Source organism: Microcaecilia unicolor, chromosome 5 (genome assembly GCF_901765095.1).
Source record: "Microcaecilia unicolor chromosome 5, aMicUni1.1, whole genome shotgun sequence".
NCBI lineage: Eukaryota > Metazoa > Chordata > Amphibia > Gymnophiona > Siphonopidae > Microcaecilia > Microcaecilia unicolor.
In genome coordinates, this window is record NC_044035.1 from 161,749,886 (window position 1) to 161,775,861 (window position 25,976).

The 25,976-nt window shown below is 45.5% G+C and overlaps 1 protein-coding gene across 1 annotated transcript in view; it reads right to left on the reverse strand.

Moving 5' to 3' along the window:
* SGPL1 (sphingosine-1-phosphate lyase 1) overlaps positions 1-25,976 on the reverse strand; it is a 332,112-nt gene that overhangs the window by 227,580 nt on the left and 78,556 nt on the right. Inside the window, exon 3 of the mRNA XM_030203525.1 lies at positions 8,574-8,721. Within this exon, the coding sequence (XP_030059385.1) occupies positions 8,574-8,721 (148 nt within the window). The remainder of the gene's footprint in view (positions 1-8,573; positions 8,722-25,976) is intronic.

Here is a 25,976-nt window from a genome sequence, read left to right on the forward strand (position 1 = left end):
CAATACCCAGCACGGGTACGAGTGCAGCACGAGGGCAAGGTTTTGTTTATGGAGAGCCCTGAAGAGCTGCGAAGTTTCCTGGCTAATTTGTAATATGAGGAGGACTTGTGCTGCAGTTGGAGCAGAGAGCCTGGTTGGGGGCTGGGTGCTAACTTGAAACAGGCGAAGCCTTATTAGACGGACTAAGGAACTGTATGCTACCCCTGCACTCAATTGGGACACTGTTGGAGGTCGTGATGAGGGATTTGTGTTTTTTGTTGTTGTTTTTTTTCCTCCCTTCTTTCTTTTTCTTCAGACGAACAGGGTGTTCCTTGTACTGGACAGTATGACAGCAATTAAACAGCCCGTATGCAGCAAGAAGGAGGCAAACTGCTTGGCGGGAGTGTGTGATAGACTGGGTGTGACAGGAGAACTGGTGAGAAAGTAGGCGGATCTCACAACATCAGCCAGATGGAGGGTAATACTATTAACTGTTGCCTAGTAGCTTGAAAATGCGGATGGAAGCCAGCCGAGTTACTCAACAGAGCTGCCTGCATCACAATGATTTGTTTATATTGTTGTTAATTGCATTTTTCTGTGCTCTCTGGTGGGCGGGTAAAATGTAAAAGATATACACAGGGGCAGTGTGTTTATAGTGTGCTAAACTATAACATGTTATTGCAGATAAGTGCAAGTAGTGGGGGGTTTGAAAGGGAAGGAGCAACTGCTGAGGAATAATGTGAAGGTCCAGTGTTCAATGTTTTTTCTCATGCATTTGTGGGGTTGCAAATTCACTCACATGGATGGGGGTGGGGGCTGGATAGATGTACAATGCTGGTGTAATGTGACAGAGATGGAGCTCAGCTCGATGTTTAGTGCAGTAGGGGTTCAGATACATAATGTTCGAGGGAGGGCATATGGGTGGGGGGTACGGGGATTTTTCTTCATATGGCAATTGTAAGAGAGAAGTGGATACTTGAGAGGGAGAACCGGGTAGGGAGCAAAATAGCGAGGAGAGTAGCTTTCCAGGGGAGGGAATTGCAATGCTGGAGATTCTAGGGGGGTGGGAAGGACAAGGGTATAGAGGGTTTGGAGGGAGAGGGTGTGTGCTGTGGGAGGATGTTTGGGAGCTGTTGAAAGAGTATACTTGGTGCAGGATGGATGATGAGGTAGGAGGGGGGAGGGTTGGTAGAGGGAAGGTGGGGGGGAGGTTTCAGGCGGGGGGGGGGGGATGGGGATTGCACTCCTGGAGTCAGGTACAAGCCATTGGGAAGTGATGAACAGCTGGTCATACCATTGGGCTGGGATAGGAACGAGGTGGTGAGCTGGGACACTACCTTGGGACAGAGATGGGTCTGCTGGATGTCGAAGTCTACTTGGTTTTATGAGTAATTTAAGATTTGGATCATGGAATGTTGATGGGATACATTCGCCCATAAAACGTACTAAGATCCTGTCCCATTGTTCCAAGTTAAAAATAGACGTATTATTTCTGCAGGAAACGCACCTTTCCCAAGTGGAACACCAAAAACTAAAAAAAGGATGGGTGGGTGATCTGGTCTCTGCGTCCTTTAACAACAGGCAGAGAGGCGTTGCTATTCTGTTCCATAAAAAGCACCATGTATGCATGCATAAATTGATTCAGGATCCGGGGGGGTAGATTTATCATCTGGATGGGGGAAATTGCAGGCCAGAGGGTTGCTCTTTGTTCTGTGTACGCACCAAATGTATATTCTCACTCTTTTATCTCAAGTCTTATTGCGCAGTTGGTGACAGTAAGCGGGTATCAGCTGGTGCTAGGAGGGTATTTCAACATTACTGCGGATCCCTTGATAGATTGTAAGCCAGCTAAAGCTAGACCCCCGGCATTGAAGGATAAAGGGGTAAATTTGTTGATGAGTGAGTTAAGCCTGATAGATGTTTGGAGACTGCTGCACCCGGATTCGTATGATTACACCTATTTCTCCCAGGCGCACGGTGTACATGCCAGGTTGGATTATTTGCTCTTGGGTGCCTCTCTCTTTTCGCGGGTAGTGGCTGCGGATATTGTAGATGAGGCAATCTCAGACCATTGTTTGGTTTGGGTAGATATACGTGGGCAACAGCAAAGAGAGAAGCCAGTGTGGCGTATGAACCCCACATTGTATATGGACTCCGAGTTCCGAGCTTTCTTGCTTGAAAGGTGGGAGAATTATTTGAAGGAAAATGACCCAGATACGGTGGATCCTATCATCTATTGGGAGGCAGGAAAGGCAGTGATGAGGGGGCATATTTTGGGATATGTGGCCAGGACTCGTAGGGAAGGGGAGAGCCAACTTGTTGCCTTGGCGACCCAATTGCAGCAACTGAGGGGGAAACATATTTTCACCAAAGATGAGAGGGTGAAAAGAGAATATTATGCTATACGTAAGCAGATCAATGATCTTCGACTGCGAGGGCAGCACAGGACATTCAAATGTATAAGTATAATTTGTACCGATGGGGGAATAAAGCAGGGAAGCTGCTGGCCGCTCTTGTTAAGGGGAGAGCGGTGAGAAAAACCATCACTAGCATTCGGCAGTCAGGAGGTAAAGTGGTAACAACTGACACAGAGATACAACAAGAGTTTGTGAAATTTTATCAGGCCCTCTATGATAAGGGGGAAATAGACAGTGAGCAGAGAGAGTCTTTCTTTCAGGGTTTGGTTCTACCCCAGCTATCACAGGCACAAAGGGAAGCTCTGAATGCTCCGGTGACAGGAATGGAGATAGGACAGGCAATTAAGCGTATGAAACTGGCAAAGGCGCCGGGGCCTGATGGGCTTGGGCCAGAGTTTTATAAGATTCTGGGTATGAAAATCAGTCCTCCCTTTCAAGAGCTGTGCCATAATTTGTGCGATGTGGGAGAGGCAGGGAGGAATTTAACACATGCTCATATTGTGGTGCTCCCCAAACCTGGGAGGGATGAGGAGCTGTTAGGATCGTATCGGCCAATATCGCTTCTCAATCAGGACATAAAGCTCTTCGCGAATATTCAGGCTCACAGACTGGGAAAGGTCTTGCCTGCGCTGATACATGAAGACCAGGCGGGGTTCGTGCCGGGAAGATATGCGTCATCTAATGTCCTATGGGCTCTGACAGTCTTACAGAAATTGGGGGGCGTGCCAGGAGATGCTATCATCACTAGTCTGGATGCAGAGAAGGCATTCGATAAGATTTTGTGGGACTATTTGTTCTGGGTGCTACCTCAGTTTTTTTTGTTTTTTTTTTTTGTTACATTTGTACCCCAGGCTCAATGCGGCTTACATGGGGCAATGGAGAGTTAAGTGACTTGCCCAGAGTCACAAGGAGCTGCCTGTGCCGGGAATCGAACTCAGTTCCTCAGTTCCCCAGGACCAAAGTCCACCACCCTAACCACTAGGCCACTCCTAGTGGGCTCATTTCTGGGAGGTATAAGAGCTTTGTATAGTAATCCCACAGCTCAAATAATGATTAATGGGGCGCTGTCCCCAATTTTTGGGCTGGAGCGTGGTACCAGACAGGGATGCCCGCTTTCGCCCATGCTTTTTGTGTTATCGCTTGAGCCCTTTGCCGCAAAGATCAGGCAGTCCAGCCAAGTGCAAGGCATCCGGGTGGGGTCCCAGGAATTTAAAATAAATCTATTTGCTGATGATATGCTCATATATTTGGATCAGGCAACCAGGTCGCTCCCCAATCTGATAACGCTGCTAACACAATTTGGGTCCTTCTCTGGACTGCGAATTAATTTGGACAAATCAGAGGCTCTAGCGGTATCTTCCCCATGTGGATGCCAGCAGATGCCAACGTTCCCTCTGGCCTGGTCCTCGGGCACTTTAAAGTACTTAGGTGTGTATCTCCATAAAGACCTGAAAGAAATATACCGTAGAAATATACAGGATAAACTCAATAGTATCAAGGCACTGTGCCACCGATGGCGAGAGTTACCGCTCTCATTGTTTGGGAGGGTGGCCCTAGTTAAAATGGTGATGTTGCCGAAGATCCTCTATCCCCTACAGATGTTACCTCTCTGGATTACGAGGAGGGATGAACTTTGTTATAAAGGGTATATTGGGTCATTTTTATGGACAGGGCGAAGGGCCAGAATTGGATATATAAAGCTCACGCAGTCTAGAGCGAGGGGGGGTTTAAACTTGCCGGATCTTCAGTTATATAACGTGGCATCCTTGCTCAGATGGATACATGAAATGTATACGGGAGCTGCGAGGTTTGCGCCAAAATCTGTATGGGAGGCAGGATCTTTACCATCTGCAGCTCTTAATCTTTTACAGAGTGGGACGGGGGGGAGAGAGAGTTTGTATCCTTTGCTTCGGCCACTGCGACGGGCTTGGGAATGGTGGAGAAGAGGTATAGGGGGCGCAAGGGGCTCATCTCCTTTCCTAGCGGCAGTAGACAACCCTCAGTTTCCAGCGGGGCAGGGTGCGACTCGTTTCAAAGCCTGGGCGAGGAGGGGCTATCGTTACGTCGGGCAATTTACGGGGCTTGGAGGAGGACATCTACCCACTTTTGAACAGGTGCAGGAGGCTTGGAATTTGGTGCGTGCAGACTTTATGCCATTTTTGCAGTGGAGGCACTATTGTGCTACATTAGCTTCTGGGGATGAGGGGGGACCGGTTTTCACCCAGCTGGATAAGATTTTTTGTCAAGTACCCAAAGAGGCGAATAAGCTAGCGGTCTGGTATGCTATAGGGAGGGAGCAAAGGCAAGTGTCCTCACTCGATAACCTGGCCTAGTGGTGGGGGGAGCAATTGGGAGAAGAGATTACAGGGAAAAAGCTCTCAGCATATTTTACGGGCGCGTTCAAGGCAACAACCAGTGCCAATCTGCAGGAGATGCAATTTAGACTGCTGCATGCTGCTTTTATAACAAGGGCTAAGGGGAAGAAAATGGGGCTCTGGGAGGATAGCAACTGTGTTAGATGCAAGCAGAAGGAGGGCATTCTTGTGCATACTTTCTTGGAATGTTTGGCTTTGCGAGAATATTGGACGAATGTGTTGGGTGCTGTGGAGAAGATGATGGATGCTACTCTTGAATGGTCCTACAGGGTACTGCTTCTGGGAGATGAAAAGGATTTGGGGACACAGGGGTTGTCACCGTCCCAGGTGCGGTTTGTCTGTGTGGCGTTGATGATAGCAAGGAAAGTCATATTAGTGAATTGGATAGCAGAAGCACCATCAACAGTGCGCCAATGGTTGGTAAAGATGAAGCAGATGGCTGGTTGGGAAAAAGAAAGGGAAAAAACCTCTGGGCAAAGGGCTGGACAGGAGTATAGTTCCTTGTGGAAGCTTTTTGACGCACTACATAAAGAATCTCAATAGACTCCAGGAGTGGGGGGAAGGGATGGGGGGTAGTGGGGGGGGGAAGGAATGTTGGGAGGGATAAAACAAAAAAGAAGGTACAAAAGAGTGCACCCAGGAAGATGTTGACAGATATGTTCGTACAGAATGATGCAATATATTGGGATGTCATCAAAAGAGCGTGTACAGATGTTGTTTACTTGTTTGATATATGTTGGAAGTTTTGCATTTCTGAGGCAAGGAATGGTTTAAATGTGTCAAGTTATATTCTTATCTTGGCTGTATCCCGTGGCTTATTTACAAGTTGAATTGTTTTTTTAAGATGCACTGTGCAGCTTCTGTACTTCAATAAATATATGTTAAAAAAAAAAAAACACTACACACATACATGTACTTTGATTCCCCCAGATAAGGGCCAACCATAGAGGGAGCAAAATATACTTTGTTACTAGTTTTATTGTTGAATTACCATGGATGGAGTTTGTTAGGTTCACTTTATTAGGTTGCAGGTACATACTGTTTCTTTTATGTGAAGAATAAAGTGAAAAAAAGTGAATACTTGCAAACTGAAATCCATATTGCAGTCTTGCAAATCTCCTTGATGGAGGTAATCAACATTGCCATGGCCATAACTTTATGTACACTTAAATTAAAAACTGACTAGGCATAACAAAAGGTGATGCATTCTGCTATCCAACAAGAAATAGTAAATTTTGCTACCACGAGCCCAGGCCTATAACAGGTTATATGAAACAAAAGTTGGATGACCGTCTATGGGTTTATAGTCTGCTCATGGGAAATAACAGCTCCCTTGCAATGGAACAGGAAGCATGTCTGAGTGCGCTATATTGGAGATTCTGGATTTCAACTTTCTACCCAAAAGCCTAAATTTGGCTTCTAGAATTTCTCTCCTACATTTTCCTATGTCAATGGTAAACACATGTACCAAGACAGCTGGCTCCTCACCAGTACAGTCTAAGATGCTGGAATAAATCGGTGTGCCAGTTTGCCTGAAAATCACCTGCTGGAGTAGCCAGAAAAGAGAAAAAGCACTAGCTGCCCCTGACCAGATAAAGTACTGTTGGCCTGAGCTGAAGAGAGGGACTAGGGCAGAAAAAGCATCAGCAGCTGAAGCAGAATCATTAGCAGCGGTTACATATTGGAAAGGGCTTTGGTAGCCAGAGCAGGAACAAACTAAAGCCCAGGGAACAGAAAGAACAGCAATAGCAGAAGACTGGGGCAAGTTTTGAAGGGAATGCTCCTAGGCCAGGCAATATATGAGAAGCCGATGAACTGTAGAAGGTAGGCAGTAGAAGAAAAGTCCAGCAAAAGAGAAATAAGTAAAAACATTTTAAAAAGAAGGTGATACAGGGAGATCACATCCCAGCTCTTAAGAATTTTGGCCAGTGCCTAAGTTCTAAAATATGCCTCTTTTCCATATAAATTACTATATCTTCAGTGTACATTAGACCAGGCCTCAACAAGTCTGTTGAATCTAAGAGCCAAACCAAAAACTCTTATCACTCTCAGTGAAGTAGAGGTGGCAGAGAAGGCGTGAATCCCTCAGAGATTAGCAACAGCTCTTGTAGAAACTCATTACCAAAGCTCTGTCCTCATTCTACCTATGAGCAAATAAAGTTCAGTAGACTCAGGGGGGGGGATGCACTAAAGTCGTCAGAGCCGTTCCGTTCCGTACCGAATTCCATAGCGAATCGGTAGGGAACGGCTATGCATCAAGGAAAGGGAATGCAAATGAGCTGCTCGTTGTAGCTCACTTGCATTCTTTATTCCTTCTTAAAACAGTCGGAGAATCGGCTGATCAAGCATGCGCAGAGCAGCAAAGCGTTATGCTGGCTGCTCTGCGTATGCCACATACGCCTTTATAATACGTTTTTATTATTGCGGGGGGAGGACGCACAAAATGGACGTTTTTTTTTTAAGCGAAGTTTTATTTAAAAAATCACAGGCTCCGAAGCTGCTTCTACTAATGTATTGTGCAGTTTGGAAGTTGTTAGTCTTGAAAAGGTTCATGAATGGCAGAATAACAAATGTTTAAATAAATAAATACATACAGGGAGAAAATAATAAATGACTCCAATTTTAACAAAACTATTAGTGGGATTTGAACCCACCACCTCTGGATTACAAGACCAGTGCTCTAACCACTTGCCACAGCTCCATTTGCTTGGATGTCCCTCCCTTACTTCCAGGTCTCTCAACTGAGTGAAGCACGGGCAAAAAGGATGTTTTTATTATTGTGGGGGAGGACGCACAAAATGGCCATTTTTTTTAAGCGAAGCTTTATAAAAAAAAATCAAACAGGCTCCGATGCTGCAGGCTCTTTTTTGGACATCATTCAACCCCGGAATAATAAAAACGTCCTTTTTGCCCGTGCTTCACTCAGCTGAGAAGTCTCTGAGCCAATTACAGCGTGTTTAGCTGAGCTAAATGCGCTGGGATTGGCTCAGAGACTTCCAGGTTTGTTTGTTTTTTTTTACATTTTAATAATTTTTCCAATCTGGTACAGGTCTCTCGTTAGATTTTCCAGCGTTTTCCAGCGTTAAGGCAATCGGAAAAGGTTAGTGCATCTCATAGTGCTGGGCAGACTTATACGGTCTGTGCCAGAGCCGGTGGTTGGGAGGCGGGGCTGGTGGTTGGAAGGCGGGGATAGTGCTGGGCAGACTTATACGGTCTGTGCCCTGAAGAGCATAGGTACAAATCAAAGTGGGGTATACACAAAAAGTAGCACACGAGTTGTCTTGATGGGCAGACTGGATGGACCGTGCAGGTCTTTTTCTGCCGTCATCTATGTATGTTACTATTACAATAGGGTTTCTACACGATTTGCTCATCTGCATTCTGTTTTCGTTAGCTACTACAGGTGTTTAGTGCATGCCAGGGTTTACTGCTTGCTCGTTAATGGCTCGTTATTGGCTCGTAAAGTTTAGTGCATCTGGCCCTCAGTCCCTTAAGGTGCACTACTGCACATCACTGCCAGAAGCCAGCAGTCTCCCTTCTTGAAACATGCTGTCAGCTGCATGACAGACACCTTGAGAGGTGAAGCCCATCTGTCTCTCATACCTTCCTTCCTCGAAGCTCCTGTACTATTTTGCTGTAGCTTACAGAGAGCCAAATCACTGTGAGCAGGAATCCTGCTATATTTTTGGCAGCACCACATAAGAAAAATGTATAGGGGCATGAAATCCCGGGTGTCAGGTCAATCTGGCACCCAGGATCTGTTGAGCCCTACATTAGGTTGTTTGAACAAGGCCACACTTACCCATAGAGCTATATTCCTTTACCTTCTCCAAGACCTTAGCCTGCTCCAGGCCCTTTGCTGGAAGTACCTTCACATAGCTCATTCCATCTTTCAAGCTCAACATTGAATCAATCATGTCATCCACTGCCTTATTCAACTGCTTCTGGATCTAGTGGGAAGAAGATGAAAAGGAAGCATGAACATTCAAATTATCATCATGTCACATTGTTCAAAAAGAGAAAACCTGTGATTTGGAGCTGAGTATCTAACAATGCTACTTTTATCAGAACACAGTAACATAGTAAATGACGGCAGATAAAGACCTGTACGGTCCATCCAGTCTGCCTAACAAGATAAAGTATCACATACCATGTAAATGAGTTTATTTGTATACCAGAGTTTGATTTGTCCCTGCCTTTCTCAGGGCACAGACCATAAAAGTCTGCCCAGCACTGTTCTTGTATTAAGATCTGAAGCTAAAGACAAAGCCCCTTAAAATTTACACTCCAGTCCATCCTTATCTATTTAGTCACGATCAGGTATAAACCACAGAAGTCTGCCTAGCTCCCACCGTCTCTGTGAAAAAATACTTTCTGACATTAGTCCTGAGTCTGCCCCCCTTCAACCTCAATTCACGTCCTCTAGTTCTACCGCCTTCCCGTCTCCGAAAAAGGTTCATTTGCGGATTAACACCTTTCAAATATTTGAACACCTGTATCATTTCACCCCTGTTTCTCCTTTTCTCCAAGGTATACATACATGTTCAGGTCAGCAAGCCTCTCCTCATACGGTTTGCAACGCAAATCCCATACCATTTTTGAAGCTTTTCTTTGCACTGCTTCCAGTCTTTTTACATCTTTAGCAAGATATGGCCTCCAAAACTGAACACAATACTCCAAGTGGGGCCTCACCAACGACTTGTAGAGGGCATCAACACATCCTTTGTGTCAGGAAGTATTTTTTCAGAGAGAGTGGTGGATACTTGGAATGCCCTCCTGCAGGAGGTGATGGAGATGAAAACGGTAACGGAATTCAAAAATGCGTGGGATAAACATAAAGGAATCCTGTTCAGAAGGAATGGATCCTCAGAACCTTTGCGGAGATTGGGTGGCAGCACCGGTGGTTGGGAGGTGGGGCTAGTACTGGGCAGACTTCTATGGTCTGTGCCCTGAAAATGGTAGATACAAATCAAGGTCAAGTATACATATAAAGTAGTGCATATGAGTTTATCTTGTTGGACAGATTGGATGGACTGTACAGGTCTTTTTCTGCCGTCACCTACTATGTTACTAACAGGCTTATTTTCTAAAGAGATTGCCGGCAATCTTCCAACACAAATCGGGAGATCGTCAGCGATCTCCTGAAACCGGCCAAATCGGTATAATCGAAAGCCGATTTTGGCCGGCATCAACTGCTTTCCGTCGCAGAGCCGGCGAAATTTCAAAGGGGCCCCAACTGACCAAATGACCACCGGAGGGAATCGGGGATGACCTCCCCTTACTCCCCCAGTGGTCACCAATCCCCTCCCACCAAAAAAAAATCGAAGTGCTCGTCAGGGATGTCCTAAATCAAAAGTATTTTTGCTCAGCTTTTTCAGTAGTACCAGTGGGATTTGAACCAGCCACCTCTGGATTACAAGACCAGTGCTCTAACCACTTGGCCACAACTCCACTTACTTGGATGTCCCTCCCTTTTGATTATGCCCCTTCAGGTCTCTCTCAGCCAATCACAGCGTATTTAGCTGTCTGTGAGTGGCTAAGAGAGACCCCTGTCTGTGATTGGCTGAGAGAGACCTGAAGGGGCATAATCAAAAGGGAGGGACATCCAAGTAAGTGGAGCTGTGGCCAAGTGGTTAGAGCACCGGTCTTGTAATCCAGAGGTGGACGGTTCAAATCCCACTGGTACTACTGAAAAAACCGTCCCTGATGAGCACTTTTTTTTTCCCACTGTTTTTGAAGCCAGCCATCTGTAAACCCGGCGATCTCAACATTTGACCTAAATGTTGAGATTTAGCCGGCCCCAACCGTACTATCGAAAGAAAAGATGGCCAGCCATCTTTTTCAATAATACGGTTGGCACTGCCCCTTTGCGGAGCTGGCCATTTAGATGGCCGGCGCCGTTTGATTATGCCCCTCTAAGTTTCTCCTGCTGGTTATGCCCCTCTCTATGCAGCCTAGCATCCTTCTGGCCACGGCCATCGCCTTGTCACATTGTTTCTTCATCTTCAGATCCTCAGAGACACCAACAGCCCAAGGTCTCTCTCCTGAGTTGAGCTTACTAATCTCTCCCCTCCTATCCGGTATCTCTCTTTTGGGTTTCTGCACCCCAAGTGCATCACTCTATACTTCTTGGCATTACATTTTAACTGGGTATATCAGTTTCACTTCTATGTCAAATACTGTGTAGAGATCTATGCGTGTATAGTAGTGTATAATAGTGCTCAGATACTAGTGCTTGAGTTTTAAGCCATAGGACAGCTTATATCATCAAAACACCCATGCCACCATCATTGCACTATAAGCCCCTCCCTCACTCCTTGTAGGTATCTTATGCAGTGGTGTGCTGGAGCCGGCTCGCACCAGCTCGCAAGAGCCGGTTGTTAAATTTTTAAAGCTCTTGCGAGCCGTTTGTTGTGGCAGGCGAGCCGGTTCCCAGGGGCGGCGCAACCCGGCGGACATGGGCGCCCCATATAGGAGGCTAGCCCAACTGTGACCTTCCCCTGCTTCCCCCACAAGCGCAGGGCTCCGTCTTCCCTCCTGACTCAGCTCCGCCCCCTCGCGCCTTTTACCTTCCGTGGTGGCAGCGACATCAGTGAGGAAGAACGAAGGCGGCACTGCGGGCTCGCCTCCGGCTCCAGCTTCTCCCTTCCCTCTTCAGACAGTGTCCCGCCTTCGCAGAAACAGGAAATGCATCATCGGAGAAGGCGGGACACTGCCTGAAGAGGAAGGGAGAAGCTGAAGGCGAGCCTGCACTGTCTTCTTCTTTATTGATGTCGCTGACACGGATAGTACAAGTAGTGCTGCGGGTGCTTAAGGGTGGTGAAGTGTGTGCGGGAGAGGGGAGGTGAGAGAGCTATTTATTTATTTGTTACATTTGTACCACACGCTTTCCCACTCATGGCAGGCTCAATGCGGCTTTCATGGGGCAACGGAGGGTTACGTGACTTGCCCAGAGTCACAAGGAGCTGCCTATGCCTGAAGTGGGAATCGAACTCAGTTCCTCAGTTCCCCAGGACCAAAGTCCACCACCCTAACCACTAGGCCACTCCTCCACTCTATGGTGAAGACACCACCCCGCCCAGCGCCCAGAGCTCCCGTCTTTATGAATGAGAGTTGTACAGGAAAACCCACGCCCTGACTCCGCCCCCTCCTGCCGATTGGCCGAGTTACCTCTGCGCATTCCACCTGCTGCTGGAGGCAGGGCCAGCTACTGCCGCTCTCTGTGGTCTGTCTGAGAGTATGCGCTGGCCAGTGGGGCAAGTCTGTTCACTGCTTCACAAGCTACATGGCTCGCTAGCAAGTTCAGATGGGAGTTTCTCTGCGGTGAGTGAACAAGATTAAATGTTGTACTTGAGCAATAACTCTCCCCCCCACCCCATCCGAGTGATCCTGTAGGTCTGTTTTTGGAACCCTTGTCTTTTCCATCTCTGCTTTTTAGCCATCATCCACTGTTTTATTAAACGCTATTTTGGTTTAAGAAAGGGATTGGATTTCTCTCACGTCTTTTTCAGTAGTAGCTCCAGCCGAGGTACGTTCAGGTAATTTAGTTGTTTTCCTGCTCCTAGAGGGCTTACAATTAAATTTGTACCTAAAGCAGTGGAGAGAGTTAAGCAGGGGTGTGTAGCCTGGGAGGAAGGTGTGAGAAAGAGCTATGGATATCTCTATGAGGAGGGGATGAGGATGAGAGAGAGCTATGGTGGATGTTTATGCCCAGGGAAGGTGTTTGAGAGAAGGATGGAGTCCACCTGGAAAAGGGGCAACAAATACTGGGGACTGAACCTGCTGGGGCAAGGGGGGGAGATCAAGCTTAGGATGGGGTTCAAGTTAGCTGGTAAGTGAGAGGGCTGGGGAGAGGGTACTGAGCTTGAACTGGGAGAAAGCTTGGAGGGTGTCACTCAGGGGGAGAGAAGAGATCGCTGGAGAGGAGGGGAGGGGGAGAGAACAGATCACTGGACATGGAGAGAAGGGTAGGGCAGGGGGAGAGAAGGGGGAGAGAAAAGAGATCGCTGGAGAGGAGGGGAGGGCAGGGAAGAGAGGAGAATTGCTGGCGATGGATGGATGGAGGGGAGGGGGAGAGAAGAGATTGCTAGACATGGATGGATGGAGGGAAGGGCAGGGGAGAGAGGAGAGTTTCAGGACATGGATGGAGGGGAATGCTGGAGAAATTCTGGACATGGATGGAGGGGAGGGAAGACAGGAAGGAGATGCACATGGATGGAGGGGAAGAGAGAGAAGAAATGCTGGACATCGATGGAGCGGAGGGAAGAGAGAGGAAGTGAGATGAACATGAATGGAGGGGAGAAAGGAGAAATGCTGGACATGGATGGAGGAGAAGGAAGGGAGAGAGAAAAAATGCTGAACATGGAGAGGAGAGAGAGGATGGAGATGAGATGAGGGAAAGGAAGAGAGGAGAAAAACTGCACATGGATGGAGAAAATAGGAAGAAGCTAGATCCACTGGACAGTCAAGTCTGCGGAGGACCAGAAATGAAGAAGAAAGGAGGAAAGAAAAGAAATAAATGGAAAGGAAGCCCTGGAAACGGAGTCAAGGGAACAGACAGAGAGCAGCAGAATCAGATACTGGGCCACCATGATGAGAAAAAAAAAGGCACCAGACAACAAAGGTAGAAAAAAATTATTTTCATTTTAGTGTTTGGAATATGTCCACTTTGAGAATTTACATCTATCATCATATTTTGCAGTGTATAGCAACATGTTTCTTTCTGTTTTTCTGGTATTGTGCTTCTTAGGATTTCAGGTTAATTTTTGAAGAATTTGAATAGGGGCTATCTCTGTTCTGCATGTATGACTGCAAGGCCATATGTCTGAATAGGGATCTGTTTGTTAGGTTCTGAGATTTTGATAACACATTGTTTTTCAGAGTTGGCAAGACTGTCTGTTCTCCTAATTCCTGGTCTGTATGCTAATTTGGTTTGTGTCATTTTGGGTATACTGCAGAGATTTTTTTTTTCCTGGTAAAGGGCTTCTAAAAATCCTGGTAAAGGGCTTCTAAAACAGACATCATGTTATGAGAATCAGGTTCTCAGCATTATATTTGGGACTTCCGGTGACGTCATGACCGAGAGAGGTTGAAGGAGAAATCTCTCCGGCTCCTGTCTTCCCCCTAGAGCCTTAAAAAAGTAAACAACGTGGATTACAGCTCGCTAAAGATCATAAATTAACAAACCCAGGATCTGGTCAATAACTTTTTGCGGTTACGGACATTGATATGGCAGCGAAAACCGCCACAAAAGACAGACTCCGCGGCAGGGTGGGCGAAGAAAAAATGGCGCCGCCCGCAAGCCCGCCTGGGCCGTCGAGCACATCGACATGGATAGCCGAAATCACGGCTGAAATGCGAACAGTGATGGAAGATCTTCTAGATCGCCGGCTCACCCCGATAGATGCCAAGCTCGAACGAGTACAGACTCAGCTCGCAGAGCTGTCGAAAGACTGTGCAGCATTTCAAACGCGAGTCTCCGAAGTCGAGGATCGCGTCGAGGAGGTGGAAGTAACACAAAAACAGATGCGGGACCAGCTGAGGGCATTGGAGTATAAAGTAGAAGATCTGGAAAACAGATCTAGAAGAAATAATATTCGTCTGGTGGGTCTCCCGGAGAATATCCCGGAACGGGGCCTGGAGACCTTTTTGGCTGACTGGATAAAGAAAGAACTACAACTCCCAGAAGCATTGGGGCCACTCCGCATCGAGAGAGCCCATCGATTAGGACCGAAAGGCACAGGAACTGGTAGACCACGTGTAATCATTTTAAGATTTCTAGACTATGCTCAAAAACAAGAAATCTTGCAACGGCTTAGAGCAGGAAGCTCTTTAGTTTTTGAAGGAGAGACGATAAGGTGCTTTCAGGACTATTCCGCTGGTGTAGCAGCAAAAAGGCGCCAGTTTTCGGAGATCTGTTCAAAGCTGTTTCAGAAGAAAGTGCGGTTTGCGCTGCAGTACCCAGCAAAACTACGTGTCACCTATAAAGGAATCACTAAGACATACGAAACAGTAACTGCTGCCCAAGACATCTTAAAACAGCTGGAAGCGGATGCACCTGAAGATCGTTGAAAATGAAGCGGTGGTACCAGTCAAGATGACAGACCGGATCCTGGAGGGACTTTGAAAATGAGAGTTGGTATAGATATGTGCTCCCAGGGGCACACGTAGTGAGTCACAGAGGATGCACTATATGATTTATCTATGGGGAGCCTGGTTGCGGGCCATGTTTAAAGGTTAAATTAGCAGGATTTAAAAGATTTAAAGGCTTTGGTTAACAAAGAAAGGCTAAATAGAAGTTGTAATACATAGGGGATGTTCTTTAAGTTTTTTCTTTGGGTTCTATTTCAAGGAAAGGTTGGAGTTCGTAAAGGGGTTCTGGGGGGAAGAGGGAGGGACGTAGGAAGTAATGGTCCCAGTTAGTGGGTCCGGATACCAGGGTTTCAGGGGAAGGGGGGTAGGAGATTCTGGGATAGGGAGGAAGGGATTGGGCGGAAGGGGGAGGGGGGGAGTAGATTTGGGAATTGGCCTTTGGAGAAGGGGAGCGGCCGTGGAGAGACAAGTCTTACTATATGTCTGGCAGACTGGGAGATGGATATGCTGGCTGGAATTGGGGATGTTGGGAGATTGGTTGTGGATGCAGACTCAGAGGGTTAGACAATTAGTGATTGGAAGAGTCCGAAGTGGGAGGGGACAGTGGCTGGGATGCCCCCTCTCACAATTATCGCAGTTTTTTGTACTACATAGCATTTTATATATAGTGGAGGTATGGTAAACATTGTAACCTGGAATGTAGGTGGAATAAATTCACCTATGAAGCGTTCCAAGATTTTACAACAACTAAATAGACAACATATAGATATTGCATTACTACAGGAGACACATTTATCCCAGATAGAACATGCCAAACTCAACACATGGTGGGTAGATAAGTGTGTAGCGGCACATGCACAGGGGAAAAAAGGGGGAGTGGCTATTCTGGTCCGTAAAGGGGTAGCTACGGAGATACGCCCACTCTTAGTAGACACCATGGGAAGATATGTTATATTGGAGGCCTTGGTAGGTAAACAAAAAGTGCTTATTAGCAATATTTATGCTCCTAATAATTATGACAAAAAATTCTTCCAAACGATAATCAACTTTCTCCTTCGGCAACCACACGCAGAACTCATAGTAGGGGGAGATTTTAACGCAGTTTGGGACCCCTCTCTAGATAAATCAATACCAGGAAACACTATGGCCTACTATAATAATAGAGGTTTGTTGAAGTTAAGCCACTTGTTAGGCCTGACGGATGTCTGGAGGGTGTTACACCCGGGAATGAGAGATTACACACATTTGTCACGGGCTCACTCGACACAATCTCGTATTGACTATGTCCTTGTTTCCAGTCAGATGTTTGGGGAAATTATAAAAGCAGAGATAGGGCCCTACATGATATCTGATCATGCGTGGGTTCGTGTAGAGTGGAAACCACGAGGACAGATCCGAAAAGACAGTAGGTGGCAATTCCCCTTAGAGTTTTATGCAGATCCCATCTTAAAGGGGCGTTTACAGGCTAGCTGGGCGGATTACGTGGTTCAAAATCATGAACATCAAAAAGACCCAGTCTTGTTCTGGGAAGCTGCTAAGGCCATGCTTCGGGGGGAAATCATTAGCCATGTGCATTATGTTAGGATCACCAGAGACAGACAGATATTGCGGTTAAGTAAGCAACTTTGCCGTGCGAGGATGCGGTTTGGGGAAACGCATGTTGCTGCTGACAAACAACAGGTACTGGAGTTACAATCAGCCCTGAATGAACTCTTACATAGGCGGGCGCGTAAATCGTACATGTACTATCGGTACATGCTTTACAAACATGGGAATAAAGCAGGCAAATTGCTGGCCAAACTCCTCAAACAAAAAGGGGGATCTAAGCACATTTTGGCCCTTAGAGAGAAAGGGGGAGATCTTAAAACCACAGACCGGGAGATATGCAATATTTTTCAGACCTTTTATAAAAATCTTTATGCCCCCCCGGAGGAGGGAGGCCTGGCAAACCAGATGTATTTAAATAACCTCAATCTGCCTAGGCTTACCCAACGAGAGCGAGAACAACTTAATCAACCATTTACAGTAGATGAGGTGACCATGGTCATAGCTCAGAGCCCTTTGTTAAAGGCCCCAGGGCCGGATGGCCTAAGGGCCGAATTTTATAAAATGATGGGAGCCGATATTGTCTCAGATTTGTCCAATTTTTTAAACCAAATGGTTGACTTGAAAATAATGCCGCCTGATCTGAATAGGGCGCAGATAATAGTCTTACCTAAGCCAGGGAGAGATCTATTAGATCCGGCGGCATATCGCCCTATATCTTTGCTGAACTACGACACCAAGTTGATGGCAAAGATTTTGGCAAATAGATTGGCCAGACTACTGCCCCGATTGATACATGAGAGTCAGGTGGGCTTTGTGGGAGGCCGAGCCGTGAGTAAAAATCTGAGGGCAATCTTAGCATCGCTAGAACATGGGGAACGCAAGAGCTTGGAGTCTCTATTGATTAGCTTTGATGCCGAAAAGGCCTTTGATAAAGTACATTGGACATTTCTCTTTGATACTCTGGAAAGTTATGGCTTTTCAGGTAGATTTATAGAGGCAATTCAAACCTTATACGCCAACCCAAGTGCTGTGATATGGGTGAATGGGGTAACATCCTCAAGTTTTCCCATTCAGAGAGGAACCAGGCAAGGTTGCCCCCTATCTCCCCTCCTTTTTGTATTGGTGTTGGACCCTCTCATTCGAGACATTATGGAAAATCCCTTGATAAAGGGAATGAGAATGGGCACACAGACATTTAAAATAGCGGCCTTTGCGGACGACCTTCTGGTTCACTTGACATCACCAAAAGAGTCATTAGAGACGCTCTTGGAGACATTTCAGGAATACGGGGATTATTCGGGCTTTAGGATCAACTTGGATAAGTCTGAGGCGCTGGCATCCTCGGCAATGGGCGAGGTAGATTGGGGCGATGAATTTCCTTTACGCTGGGCTAACCGCTTTTTTAAATATCTTGGGATCCGACTTACAATGCATACAACCGAATTACATCGGTTAAATATTCGGGCCCTTCTCGATTATACTAGGAAAAAGCTGGATTCTTGGAGGGGTCTGCCATTGTCTCTGCTGGGTCGGGTCCACTTGATTCAGATGGTGATTTTCCCACGCTGGCTATACACTTTACAAACACTGCCTATCCGTTTAACAAAAATGGATCTGAAATGTATAAATCGCCTATGGAGCCAATTCTGTTGGGCTGGTAAGAAAGCAAAGTTACAACAGGGACTGCTGGTGGGGGGTTGGAAGCAGGGAGGTATGGGATTTCCAGACTTGTTCTTATATAATCAAGCCTGTTTGTTACGACACGTGAGAGACTGGCTTTACTCAACACATTATTACACTCCCACAGAGCTGGAACAGGCTTGTCTCGCACCGCATGATACGATTGCATTATTTCACTTACCCCGAAATAAAATACCCCCGCAGCTCAGGAAAAGTGTGTTGCTTCAACCCCTTCGCCTAGCGTGGCAGTGGTGGGTAGGACAATTAGGGGGACATCCAAACATCTCAGATCAGATTCCAATTGTAGGGAATGCAGCATTTGCAGTAGGAATGAGCAATTCGATATTTATGGGCTGGAAGCAGAGAGGCATCAAAATCCTAGAGCATCTCCTACAGGAGAAAGGAGGCTTCTTGTCATTTGATATGTTAAAAGAGAGGATAGGATCTGATTGGGGAACCCACTTTGCGTACATGCAAATCCGACATTATATGCAGACAATGCCACAGGAAGCATTAAGAGGTCGCTTAGGGGATAAGATACAGGACTTTTTTATGGATCTGGCGACCGAAAGACATGCAATATCCGACTTATATGGGGCTCTGGCCCGGAAGCGGTCGGTGCAACAATATGACAAAATTAAACTTAAATGGGAGCAAGACCTTGGGACTTCGCTGGCGTCCTGGGATGTAGTGGCCTCGCTGAAAGGGATTAAACAGTTAGTTACAGATGAAAGATTGAGAGAATGTGGATATAGAGTTATACTACGGGGATACATGACTAAAGTACAGTTAGCCCATATGCAGAGGTCGATGAGTCCCACCTGTTCTAAGTGCACGGAGGGACCAGGCACGTTTTATCATGCCCTTTGGCAATGCCCTAGGGTACGGACATTTTGGCACCGCGTTCGTGGATTTTTGATACGACTAGGTGTTAAAGTCCAGGGTACAGAGAAGCAATTTTTGATAGACCTACCTAGAGCTTTCGCCCCCAATAGAGCGCCAGCGACTCTTTTAGGTAGGAAGCTGTGTTTGGTGGCTCGCAAATGCATTCTGCAGTATTGGATTTCTCCGGAGGCGCCTGCCTACTGGCACTGGAGAAATCAGGTCCATCTCCTAGCCTCGTGGGAAGCACGAGAATCCAAAACATCAGTCAAACGTAGACGACTTTTTCTTCAAATTTGGTCCCCTTATTTACAATTGTTGAGCCCACATGGGAGAAGTCTGCTCGTTAATTCCAGTTAGCATATATAGAGTCTAAAACACTGCGGTCGCTCCCGTTTCAGTTAAGCCCGCCTGGGAATGGGTGGAGAGGGTGGGAGGTGGGGGGGAGAGGGAAGGGAGATTGGGAAGCACCAAGTTCAAAATTAGTAACCTATGAAGCGCAGAACCATGGCATATGGTGGTTGGTAGATAATAATTTCATTGTCTTGAGAAAGTGCTGTAAACTTGACCTGATGTAAATCTTAACAATATACTCCGGGGCACTATGGCGGAGAACGGGCATTTAACCTTGTATGACGGTTTGTCTTAAAGACTTGTGTTCAGCTGTTGCCCTGGTTACTGGAGTGTAACACTAACGATCAATATCATGGAATGCTCATAGCAGGTCCACAGAAGGTGGAGATGTAGGCACGGGGCCATCAGAGACAAGGCCCTTTGCCGTTATACAGTATTGCTTTAATTCAGATGGAAGAGTTTGCCGCGGAGTCTTTATATACTGTAAATGTCTAATTCCATGTTCACTTCACAGTTTACTTGGTAGAATTAAGAAACAGAGGTAAATAAATCTGCCTAAAGGAGGGGAGGGAGGAGGGAGGGAGGGAGGTTGTTCGGGGCTAAAAGAAGAAAATGTTTTGACGTATGTGGATTGATTGATAGGTATCAGTTGTATTTGAAAGGCTGTTCTTTGAACATTATGTATACATGTTTTATATAATACGTCAATAAACAGACTTAAACATAAAAGTTTATATTTATTTACTTATTTATGGCATTTTATCCCACATTAAACATGAATTAGATTGGAACCTGGGAGCATTTAATTTTTTTTTCCTGGAGAGAGTAATGCATTGCCGCTCCCCCCCCCCCCCCCCCCCAGGCTCTCTTCCCCAGCTATAGCCGGCTCTGCAATTTTTTTTTTTGGGGGGGGGGCGCAAAGGTGGACCGGGGAGAGAGCCTGTTGTTAAACATTTACCAGCACACCACTGATCTTATGTGAAAAATTCCTTATCATAAACAGTTCTTATTTAAGAGAAAACATTTCTTTTTCAAAGGAAAGATGTCACTTATCTCCTCAACGGGGGTGTTCGATATATTATTATTTTCCAGTGCTAGGTGTATCAGCGGGAAGAGAAATGCTGTCCATATATTGTTCTTATATCGGCTTTTTCTTTTTTATAAATATGCTGGTGTTAGTGTCCAGTGCTTCTGTGTGCTCAGCCCGTAGTGGCTAAGTTCACGCTCTCAACATGCATTGCACGTTTCACCCTTAGGTGTCATCAGGAGAACGAGATCTAAAAGCACAATAAATGACAATAAAGACAGTTGTTGCATTTAAAGTGCCCTTTGTCTCCCTGAGGAAAAAAATCACCTCCACAATATTTTAGCATTTCCCCAAGATTGCGTGATCTGGTATAGGCAAAACGAGGCATTGTAAGGATCCCATGCAAACACATAATGGGTCAGTGTTTTCTTATGTTTTTGATCTGAGAGGTTCTCGTGGAGAATGGCAGTACACACGTCACAGTTACATTATCAATGGTTCTATTTTCACCATGAGCTAGCAGCCATCGCCTGTGCGTATTAGCAGCCCTCTTATATGCTCTTCTAATGGTTTTAGCTGGATAGCAACGTTGAGCAAACCTACAGGACATCTCTCCTGCATGGTGGGCAAAACCCCTTCTGTCAGCACATAGTTTTCTTACACGCAAGAACTGTCCAAAAGGGATGGCCTCCTTTTGTGCTAGTGGGTGGAAACTAGAATAGTGTAGTACAGAATTAGTATCCGTGGGTTTCCGAAAAAGTTGAGTGTAGAAGGTTCCATTCTGTATTTCTATTTGAATATCTAGGAAATTCACTGGACTGATGCCAACGTTAATCTCAAATGTGATGTTACTGTCACAACTATTGAGATAATCACAAAAATCTCTCAATTGCTGCATATCTCCCTTCCATATGAGGAACACATCGTCGATATATCACTTCCAAGCAATAATATGGGGGCAAAGGTGGAGTTGTACACATGTTCTTCCTCATACTTTGCCATATACAGGCCCGCAATTGTGGGGGCAACTGAAAACGATACTGCCCAGCTCAAATCCGCACAAATCCGATGCATTTGGCTGGCACAAACCGTATTATCGGAAAAAAGATGGACGCCCAATTTTTTTTTTTTAAATACGGTTTGTCCCGCCCCTTCACGTACCGGTTCTCGGAGATAGATGCCCATGGAGATGGACATTCGCGTTCGATTATGCCCCTCCAGGTCTGTTACACATCCGGTGACCAATCGTACTATTATACTGCAGAATAGGACTGACTGTGATACAGCACAGGTCATTTATGGTATTAAATGTCCCTGTGGAAAATGGTATATTGGACAAACCAAGAGGAAAATTAAACAACGCATATGTGAGCACCTGAGTAATTTGCGCACCCACAAGAGGGAGGCCCCACTTGTGGGGCATTGGGACCTGGTAGGGCATCGTGAAGAAGACCTGTTATTTGTTGTATTATTCCATCTTAAACAACCATGAGGTGGTAATGTGGTGGCCAATTTACTGAGAAGGGAGGCGCAGTACATTTTCAAATGGCAGACCACTTTTCCCAAAGGACTTAACGAGGCGATTGATTGGTGGGCGGTGACCCACATGTGAAGAGTAAGCAGTTCGCATATTTAAGATCGTAGTGCTCATGCACCGGCGTTTCAGCCGCCAAGAGTCGAGATTGCTGACTGCTGTCACCCTGGTTTCTCCATGAAAAATAAGTAAACAAAACATTTGTATATGATTGTGGGAGCGATATTAAGTTAAAGGGAGTAATACAGGACCTCCCACCCAGAAATGCTAAACGATCCTCCTGAACCTTTCTCAACCTACACTTCCCCAGTTGCAAAGGGGTCAAATACAAATTAACACATACGTCCAGCTTCTCCTACATAAGCACGAAGATGTGGAATGCACTACCAATTCACTTGAAAACGATCAACGAACTAAATAGCTTCCGCAAAGCCTTGAAAACCTCTCTCTTTAACAAAGCCTACCACGAAAATCCTTAATGAATAGAACACAACCCTTACACTCCTTTATTCAGAATGTCTCACTGTATAACTGCATAAACTGACCCTCCTGTCTTTGATTACCCCTTTGTAACACCAATTGTATTTCTTCTCTGTTACGGCGATGCCATAACAGATGTCTGTAAGCCACATTGAGCCTGCAAATAGGTGGGAAAATGTGGGATACAAGTGCAATAAATAATAATAATATTCGTGTATTTTTAGCTACATTTCTTGTGTTTTTAGATCTCGTTCTCCTGATGACACCTAAGGGCGAAACGTGCAATGCATGTTGAGAGCGTGAAATTAGCCACTACGGGCTGAGCACACAGAAGCACTGGACACTAACACCAGCATATTTATAAAAAAGAAAAAAAGAAAAAGCCGATATAAGAACAATATATGGACAGCATTTTTCTTCCCGCTGATACACCTAGCACTTGGAAATAATATATCGAACACCTCCGTTGAGGAGATAAGTGACATCTTTCCTTTGAAAAAGAAATGTTTTCTCTTGAATAAGAACTGTGTTTATGATAAGGAATTTTTCACATAGGATACCTACAAGGAGTGAGAGAGGGGCTAATAGTGCAATGATTGTGACACAGGTGTTTTGATGATATAAGCTGTCCTATGGCTTAAAACTCAAGCACTAGTATCTGAGCACTATTATACACTACTATGCAAGCATTGATCACTACACAGTATTTGACATAGAAGTGAAACTGATATACCCAATTGTAAGGTTTTTAGTTTTTTTTTATATCTTTAAATATTAAGTGGAACCTTTTAAAGTGAACCCCAGATTTTTCTCTATTATATTTTAACTACCAGACCCTCGCCATTCTTCTAAGGTTCAGAGATCCCTTCTCATCATTTCTACTCCCTCCAGGGTATCTTCTCTATTGGCTATTTTCGTGTCATCCGCAAAAAGACACGTTTCCTTCCAAGCCTTCAGCAATATCTACCACAAATATATTAAACAGAATAGGCCCCAGCACCGACCCCTGAGGAACTCCACTGCTCACCTTTCTTTCCTCCAAGCGGATTCCATTTACCACCACCCTCTGCCACCTGTCGGTCAACCAGTTTCTTATCCAGTTCACCACTTTCGGTCCCAAGTTCAACCCTTTCAGCTTATTCACGAGTCTTCAGTGGGGGACCGGATCAAAGGCTTTGCTGAAGTCCAAGTAGTTTACATCAAGCGCACGTCCTTTAGTCACCCAGTCAAAGAACTCAATAAGATTTGTTTGGCAGGATTTTCCTGTGGTAAAGCCATCATGCCTCTGGTCCTGTAACCCGTCGGCTTCTAGAAAGTTAACTATCCTTTCTTTCAGCAGCGACCCCATTATTTTTCTTACCACCGACGTGAAACTTACCAGTCTGTAGTTTCCCACTTGTGAAGAGGGACCACATCCGCTCGTCTCCAATCCCGCGGAACCTCTCCCATCTCTAAAGATCTATTAAATAAATCTTTAAGAGATTCTGCCAGGATCTCCCTGAGCTCTCAGTATCCTGGGATGTATCCCATCCAGCCCCATAACTTTGTCCACCTTCAGATTCTCAAGCTGTTATAAACTCTTTCTTCCGTAAACGGCGCAGTATCCACTCCATTCCCGGACGTTCTCTTAGCAGCCAACCACGGTCCGTCACCAGGATTTTCCTCCGTGAACACAGAAGAAAAATAATTGTTAGCACGTTCACTTTACCTTCATCACTCTCCACATAGCCAGCCATTCTCATTATCTTTCAGTCTCGCAATTCCATTCCTATCTTTTCTTCTTTCTCTAATATATCTGAAAAAGGTCGTCACCTCTCTTTACATCTTTAGCCATTTTTTCTTCCACTCGCGCTTTCACTAGCCGTATTTCCCTCTTCGCTTCTTTCAGTTTAATCCGATAATCTTTTTCGTGACCCTTTCGTTGCGTTCTTTTTTTATTTCTTGAACAAAGCCTCTTTTGCTCTTATTTTTTCAGCTATTTGTTTGGAGAACCATATAGGCTTCCTGCTTCTCTTGTTTTTCTTTACTTTCCTCACAAAAGGATCAGTCACCATATTTAGAGCAGCCTTTAGCTTGGACCACTGTTTTTCCACATCTCCTGCGCCTTCCCATGCCAACAGCTCCTTCTTTTTTTTTTTTTTTTGTTACATTTGTACCCCGCGCTTTCCCATTCATGGCAGGCTCAATGCGGCTTACATATTGTATACAAGTACTTATTTGTACCTGGGGCAATGGAGGGTTAAGTGACTTGCCCAGTCACAAGGCGCTGCCTGTGCCTGAAGTGGGAATCGAACTCAGTTCCCCAGGACCAAAGTCCACCACCCTAACCACTAGGCCACTCCTCCACATTCTTCAGGTATTCCCCCATTTTGTCAAAATCAGTACATCTGAAATCCAGTACTTTGAGTTTTGTACGTCCACACGCCGCCTTCGCCCTTATTTCAAACCATACGGTGTGATGATCAATATTACATAGGTGGGCAACCACCTGGATATTGGAAACACTACCCCCATTCGTGAGAACTAGATCCAGCATTGACCCTTACCTCGTGTGTCCGTCACCATTTGTCTGAGCAAGGCATTTGACAGGCGTCCACAATTTCCCTACTTCTTTAAAATTCCGCAGACGGGACGATCCAATCCATGTCAGACAACTGAAATCTCCCAACAGTAGCACCTCCCCTTTCATACCAATCTTTTGAATATCTTCTATCAGATCCTTGTCTAACTTCTCCATTTGTGCAGGCAGTCTGTAGATAACCCCCGTGTGGAAACAGGTTCCATCTTCTCTTTCCAGGACGATCCATAAAGCTTCTTCCTTTCCCCAGGTTCCACACATTTTAGCCACTATGATACTGTCAATCACATACAGAGCCACTCCCCCACCTCTTCGGCCCTCTCTATCCTTCCTAAAAAGATTATAGCCCAGTACGTTCACTTCCCATTCAAGGGAATCGTTGAACCACGTCTACGTAATAGCAACAATATCCAAGTTTGATCAGGGCTTGCAAGTCTTGAACCTTTTTACTTAGACTATGAGCATTTGTGCACATAGCTTTCCAAGTGCTTAGTGAGTTCGGGTAGTTTACTATATTTACATTACCTTTCCCTCTGCCATCATGTTTATTCTGGGGGTGACTTTCTGAAATCTCTTGTTTCCTTTTGTCACCCCCTACCCCTCTAGTTTAAATGTCTAGAAACGTACTGTCTGAATTTCTCCCCAAGGATCCTTTTTCCCATCACAGAAAAATGTAGCCCATCATTACAGTACAGCCTGTTATTTTTCCACGTATTACCCCACGCTCCTATGTATCTAAAACCTTCTTCTTTACACCAAGACTCAAGCCACTTATTGAATTCCTCTGTTTTGCATAGCCTTTCCTCTCCCCTCCTCCACATAGGAATTACTTCAGAAAAAGCCAAAGTCTGATCCAAAGATTTCAGTCCCTCCCCAAGCTTCTGGAAAGCTCTCTGTGCTGTAAACTTGCAATTGTTGGCCAGGGAAATATGCTTACCAAACAGGTTTTAGAGCAAAAGGGAAAATTAGGTTCTTACCTTGGTAATTTTCTTTCCTTTAGTCATAGCAGATGAAGCCATTACATATGGGT